At 39.9% G+C, this 6,984-nt stretch overlaps 1 protein-coding gene across 1 annotated transcript in view; it reads left to right on the top strand.

Annotated features, from left to right (window-relative positions):
• Positions 1-6,984, top strand: part of BASP1 (brain abundant membrane attached signal protein 1) — a 23,004-nt gene that overhangs the window by 14,776 nt on the left and 1,244 nt on the right. The window contains exon 2 of the mRNA XM_006769476.2: positions 6,667-6,976. Coding sequence (XP_006769539.2) covers positions 6,667-6,976 — 310 coding nt within the window. The remainder of the gene's footprint in view (positions 1-6,666; positions 6,977-6,984) is intronic.

Below are 6,984 nucleotides of genomic sequence, written 5' to 3'. Positions count from 1 at the left end.
TAGGATTGATGAGACTGTTAATGGGTGACAGTCCTAGGGGCCAAATAGTAAGACAGTCCTAGGCCGAATAAGTACTGCAGGTATAAGCACTGTTGATATTCTGACCATCTCAAAGTCCACCTTCTCTATAAAACTTTTTCCACATCCCATTGGGAAAACTTTTGTTTTTCACTCTATTATGACACTTAACTGACTCATTTTAATGGTCTCTGTACGTCTTATCCCTCCTGCTAAATGGGAGTAAGTTTTTTGCTTACTTATATCCCCTGTCATTGCTTACGTTTAGTACCCACTTCAAAAGGTTCTTTTCCCACTAAGATCAAGTCTATTTTTCTAGAATAATTTGTGAACATCTGAAGTTCTTGGGGCCACTCTGCATGTTAGATTTTGATGAGAGATCCCCAAAGACACCCTGACAGTGTTTCTATAGGGCTACCCTGGGCTTTCCTGAAGGAGAAAAATGGAGGGGTCACTTGTGATTAATCTATTGTATTGGAGGGCTTTCTGACCTTGAAGATCCAAGTCAACTTAATGAAACTTTTTTTGGGGAAAATTGGGTTATAGAAGTGTGAGAGTATGTGCCCTCTTTTTAAAATATAGCTTACACATTTTTAAAGTACTTCTTTTTTTTTTTTTTACAATGCTGAGTGAACATTTTTATTGTGACAAGGGAATAAATTAGCTTGAGAATGTTTTCTCTACAATTTTACTCATGGTATTTAATAGGTGTGCCTCAGAAACTCAGGATTGACAATTCTCTCCCCAAAGGACATTCTCATCTAAATGTTGGTGATGTTACAATTGCTGAATAGAAGCTTTGACGGAATCAGATGCTGAGAACAATGAAAATGATCACCAGGCATTGATGAGACTTGACAGCAAATCATTGTGACTGAACACATCCCTGTAGGAATACCAAAAATACAGACAGGCTACATTATCTTTATTTCATTTTCCTCCTTTAGAATAAAAGTCCTGACCATTTAAAAGAAGAAAAGCCAGCCATTTGTTGAAAATAGAAATTGTTGGACATAACCAAATGTTTTAATTTTTCCTCCATTCTTATTGAAAATATTTCTTGAATATGTTTATTTTTTCTTTGTGAAAAGAATCTGTGTAAATTCTTTTCTTAAGGTAAAAAAAAAAGATCCTTTTTCTTATCGCAACATGTGCTTTAACTAGGTTTGATCAATAACTTGGGTTCTTTTGGCCTGAGTAATTAATAAACCCACTTTGTTTGTGTTGAGTTTGCCTGTAGATGTAACGCATGAGTCAGTTTTAACTCTGTATGTTATCCTTAAAAGGTCAATATAGATGGCCTTGTATATAAATCCATGAAGCTTTGCAGCTCTGGGATGCCTGATGGCATACTACTACTTAGCCCTGCCTCAAAGGACTGAAATTCTGTATCAGTCATTTTCTTGTTTTGTTTTATCCACCAGTATAAATTGGCAGTAACAATTGCTTTTTCAAGGTACAGTTAATATGCTGCAGCCACATATTTAACTTTCAAGAAACATTGATTCATTCTCAGCATCCTTGTGAGGAGGTAGGTATGTTTTCTTCTGATTGTTTTCTAAGTGGAAATTTGGCAATGGATGGGATCTTGGTGTAATTCAAACTGTCCTGCATAGTAAGTACCTAGAAATTATTAGTGAGAGGCAGAAGACATAAAAATAGCACGTGAAGCCATTCACATAGTAATTATGGGATCATAGGAGAAATTCTGTATCAGTCATTTTCTTGTTTTGTTTTATACACCAGTTAATGCACACCAATAATTTTCGTTGTCACAAAATCTTGTTGTTGCTTACTGACTGTAGTAGAATGGAGAGGTGTCTGGAGTACATAATAATTGTAGGCAGAATACAGTGAGTATAAGCCCTTGTGGTTTTGGAATAGTTAATGCCTGCAGACTGTCAGTATGCAATGCTGCATTTTTCTGAAGGGGGAAAATGCTATAGCTGGGGTTTGCGTTTTCCATCCAAAGACTTGGGTAACACTAATGGATATAACCAACAAAGTGCTATCAAAATGAAGATTTAACATTACAAGTGGTGATTGCTTACATATCAAAACATTTAAAATTCTGTATGTGGGCTGTTAGTTACCAATAGTTTTGCTTGCTACCAAGAGGCAGAATGGCTCTTTAAAGCCATCCCGATGACCCAGATCTCTGGGATGCCTGATGGCATACTACTACTTAGCCCTGGCTCAAAGGCCTGAAATCTTAAAATTGGTGATGACAATGCTCTTATTGTTTCTCCTACTCAAACTCCTTTTGATCCAATGTGTCCCCTCTTCTCTCTCACCTACACTCAACTAGACTATTTAGTAGTGTTATATGTCAGGGGCTAAAGAAAGGAAACAGTAAATGATAGCTTCCAGAAACCTCACATTTCATTGAAAAGCCATAAAATAACTTCTATATTGGTTAGACACTATCTGGGTATGTAGGGCTGTGCCTTCCTATAACTTAAAATACTGGCAGTTTTCTTGACTGAAACCAAAGGCAGTGGGGCTGAGTGAGCCATGTGTTTTCACGTGGTAGCAGTCATAGGATTTGAGAACCTCCGTCCCTGGAAGGGGCAGAACTATCTGTCCTTTAAAGCGACTCCTTAGGACCAATTCAGCTCAGTGGCTCCACTCACCATAGCAATTGGTGTCTGCCAAATTGGGCTCCTCTCTTAGCCCTGGAGAAAGGGAGATTATTTGGGTGGGCTTCCTGATTCATAATACAGTTGCTTGAGCTTTGGTGCAGGATGGGGTCCAGGTGTCAGTCCTACTCTGCTGGATAATGTCACTCTTGTGTGCCTCTGTGAGTGTAAAATAAGCTTGTGGGATAGACTGCTGGCTTCAGTTTCTATAAGTAAAAAAATAAAATAAAAGATTGTATCCAGAGGAGAAGTAGATTTTCAGAAGAAGCAATAGGTTGGGAGACTTTATTCAAAATGAGAAGCTCTCTCTCTCCCCTGTATATGAGGGTAATGAATCTTTGTTCTTACTGTGCTTGAAAGTCACCATGACCTTGTGTTGATATTCCCAAAGCTAAGCTGTTGGCATTTAAAACCTATCACTGGCCTGAAGCTCTCTTCCAACTTATAAACTCCTCAAAAAATCTTCTAAAATGTCACATCCCAATAGCTCTATAAAAATGGTGATATGTCCTACTTTAGTTATTGTATCAACACAGAACTCAGTGCATCAGCGTGGGTCTGGGTGTTTGTGCTGGACCAGTCAGTGGCTAGAGAATGACCAAAATGTGGAGAAACGAAAAGATTGTTGTTTCCCAGTAGCTCAGATTTAGGTTTAAGGGATTTCCAGGGTGGATTACTAGTTGTTGTGTCTTTTTTTTTTTAGCTACTTTTTTTTTTAACTTAGAAGTTCCAACTTTCTACACCAACTGATTTTTTTCAAAATTAGAAGTCATAAAAAGAGAACAATAATTAAAATGTGCCCATCATGCTCAGTAATTGCTCAAGGATCACGATACAAAGCTGCACTGGCAAATGGGTGATGAAATGTTTAGGGATAGAGAGCATCTGAAGTTCTGAATTTTATCATTATCTTGTCAATATCTTGAGTTCCGAGTCACCCCAGATCTGTACCAACCCTGTGACCCAGGGTGGGTAACATTTCTGAGATGAGAACTCTGCCATTTGCAAGCTTCTTAGTGGAGTTCCCTTTGACCTCCAAGATGGTGCCTTCCTGCCTCACCTAATTTGTTGGACTCAGCCTTTTGCTTGAACTGCTCCATGAAATCAGCTAGAATTTCCATTTGGGTAAAAGGAGGATGCTGATGGGATATTTACTAACCATGGTACTGTTGAGAAGATTAAATAAAATAACTGTGTTTAGGATTAGGATTGTGCCTAAACCCATGAAACAGTTAATAAATTTGAAATTACAATTTTAATTTACCTTTGGGTGTAGGCAAGGTTTTCACCCATAATGTCTTGAGAAATAACCAGCTATCTTGCCTTTCCAGGGTTCTGGTGAATTCTATAAGCCCCCTCTCTGATACCTCACTATAACTAACACACACACAAAAATAAAACTAGCAAAAGGTAGAAGTGTTGGTTAACTTTGTGTTTGAAAAGCAAACAGGAATGGAAACACACTTTCTTACTTACAACTGGATTATATACAATCATTTCCTACTGAGAAAGGAATCACAGATGGGCTTAAAACAAAGAATAGAAAATGGCCCTAACCGTGTTTCAGAAAACCAATTTTAGTAACGCAGATTTTAGGTTTGTAAACCAGCATGACTTTCAGCCTCTGGGATAGCTATATAGAATTTCATGCTGTGGGTGTCATAACACCGCGCTCCTGTTACATTCACAATGTACACTTTGTCTGCTATTCTGTGATCTCCAAGTTGGTGCATGGGTTTTTATTATGGAATTGGTAGGCCATCCCAAAGGCAGGCCTGTCAGGGTTTCTATTTCTTAGGTATTGTGACATAAGAGCTGAAATTATTTTGACTTAACACCATTTGTGCATATTGGCTAATTAAGAATTCAATAAAAGAGTTCTAACTAATTTAAAATACTGATCTAGTTTATTTTATCTCTTTATATTTTGATTTATTGCTTTTGTGATTGCATATACGATAAAGGTAGATTTAATTGTATTGTTTTTACATCTGATTTTCCCACTTCTGAGAGAGAAATAGCTAAAGATTAAGTCAAATAGAGCACACTGCATATCTCAGTTATAACCAAAAATCACTCCTTTTTTTAAAAAAAGATATGTAAGAGAAATTCTTTGATACCATAATAAAGGTCTTTCTTGGGAATAGAAACTAGTATTTTAGACACCTTTTGGTTTATTGTTTTTTTCCCTCCCCCAATTATTGAAGTCTCTCCAGGCAGGAAATTAGCATATAGACTGGGGAGACAAGTCTTGACTAAAGTCAGAATTCTTCAGTTAGCACTCTCCTACCCAACACCTGACTCTTAGAATAAATGTAGGTCATTTAACTGTTATGAATTATAATTTCAAGGAGTATAATGAATAAACAGCAAATTTCCTCTTTTAAATGAATGATGGTTTTTAAAAAATGACTGGTCAAAGAGTACTTTATAATTTTGTCAGGAGTAGACCCCGACCTGGAACCAAATCAGACAGGGCGCAGGTCAAAGCGCACGCTCTCTCTCTCTTTCTCGGATTTATTTGTGGGGATGAAAGAGGATATTGCACTATATATCTAAGAATTGGAGACTTACCTTTGAGTGAACAAGGCTGTTAATGAGCATTCAACTTCTGTATCTAGTTTGAACCCTAATCAGAACATTGATAATGAAGAAGACTTTTATATTGCTATGGGACTATTTCTTTTAATCCAAAAAACACTTTGAAAAACAATGAATACAAATCGGACACAACTAACAACCTAAATGTAACTGGGAACACTATACTTTTTGTTTCTTGGGGGATAGTTTCCTTTAGCTGGTCCTAGTTAATGAGGTAGACCAAATCCTGCTTGACTTTGTTCTTTGAAGATGTGTGTGCTTATATGAACACTAGAGGCCCAGTGCATGAATTTGTGCATGGGTGGGGTCCCTCTCGGCCTGGCCAGTGATCTGGGCTGATAGGGGGGTGGGTGGTGGTGGTGGTGGCTGGCCAGGGGGAGGGACCACGGGAGGTTAGCTAAGGGAGTGCACTGACCACCAGTGGGCAGCTCCTGCTTTGAGCATCTGCTCCCTGGTGGTCATGTTGACTGGTCATTCGGTCGCTTAGGCTTATATATATATAGATAGATAGATAGATATACATGAATAATGGCGTTTGAAAGAAGTTTAGAGTTTGAGATTATTTTCTTGAAATTTTTGAACTGTTAAAATGTACCCTTTCTCTGGAAAACATTTTAAAACTACCAAGTCTTTTACTGGCTATGCTATGGTGTGAAGTGGCTGCTAATGCTATTTTGTACACATGTCCAGTATTGGGTGTTTGAGTTGGCCATGGGGGACAGATAAGGAACAAATACTGCTCCACATCTTTATCACTGGCAGGCTTAGTCTTTAATCACTGAATCTTTGACACCAGCTTATTTCCTCAACTTGCTGTGACTAGACACTCAATAACTGAGCTCTTTTTATTATATTTTTACCATTCACTGTTTTATTTATAATTTTAGCAAAATCCATGTAAAAACTCCACCATGCCGATCATTTGAAAGTGTACTGTTCTGTAGTGTTCTGGACTCTTTGTAAAGTGAAGCCTTTTAGTTTTCATACTTGAAAAGCTTCTTTGTCCGTTCTGGCTGCTGTAACAAATCACCATATACCGAGTGGCTTTTGAGCGATAGGAATTTATTCCTCACAGTTCTGGAGGCTGGGAAGTCCCAAGATCAAGGTGTGGGCAGGCTCTGCTTCCTAATTGTAGATGGCTGGCTCCTCCACGTGTCCTCACATGGGGATGTGGGGACCTGGGGATGGGCATGGAGCCCTGGGGGTGTCTTCTGGGCCAGCACTCCTCCCCTTCATGAGGGCCCCGCCCCCATGGCCTAGTCACCTACCAAAGGCCCCAGCTCCGAATGCCATCACATTGAGGGTTAGGGCTTCAACCTCTGAAGGGGAAGGGGGGCAGGTGGGGGCACAGATATTCAGTCTAGAGCCACAAGTAACCCCGTTCTCTTCTGTTTTGTGTTGTGTTCCAGAACTCCAAGATGGGAGGCAAGCTGAGCAAGAAGAAGAAGGGGTACAATGTGAATGATGAGAAGGCCAAGGACAAAGACAAGAAGGCCGAAGGAGCGGGGACGGAAGAGGAGGGGACCCCGAAGGAGAATGAGACCCAGGCGGCTGCGGAGACCGCCGCGGTGAAGGAGGGCAAGGAGGAGAAGGCGGAGAAGGATGCCCAGGATGCTGCCAGCAAGCCCGAAGACAAGGAAGCCGAGAAAGGCACAGACGCGGCCAAGGCGGACGCCCCGAAGGCAGAGCCTGAGCAGACGGAGGGGGCGGCCGAGGGGAAGCCCGA

The sequence above is a fragment of the Myotis davidii genome, unplaced genomic scaffold (assembly GCF_000327345.1).
Source record: "Myotis davidii unplaced genomic scaffold, ASM32734v1 scaffold143, whole genome shotgun sequence".
In the NCBI taxonomy this organism is placed as follows: domain Eukaryota; kingdom Metazoa; phylum Chordata; class Mammalia; order Chiroptera; family Vespertilionidae; genus Myotis; species Myotis davidii.
The sequence above is the reverse complement of the archived record's forward strand: the minus strand, read 5'-3'. Positions and strand labels throughout refer to the sequence as shown.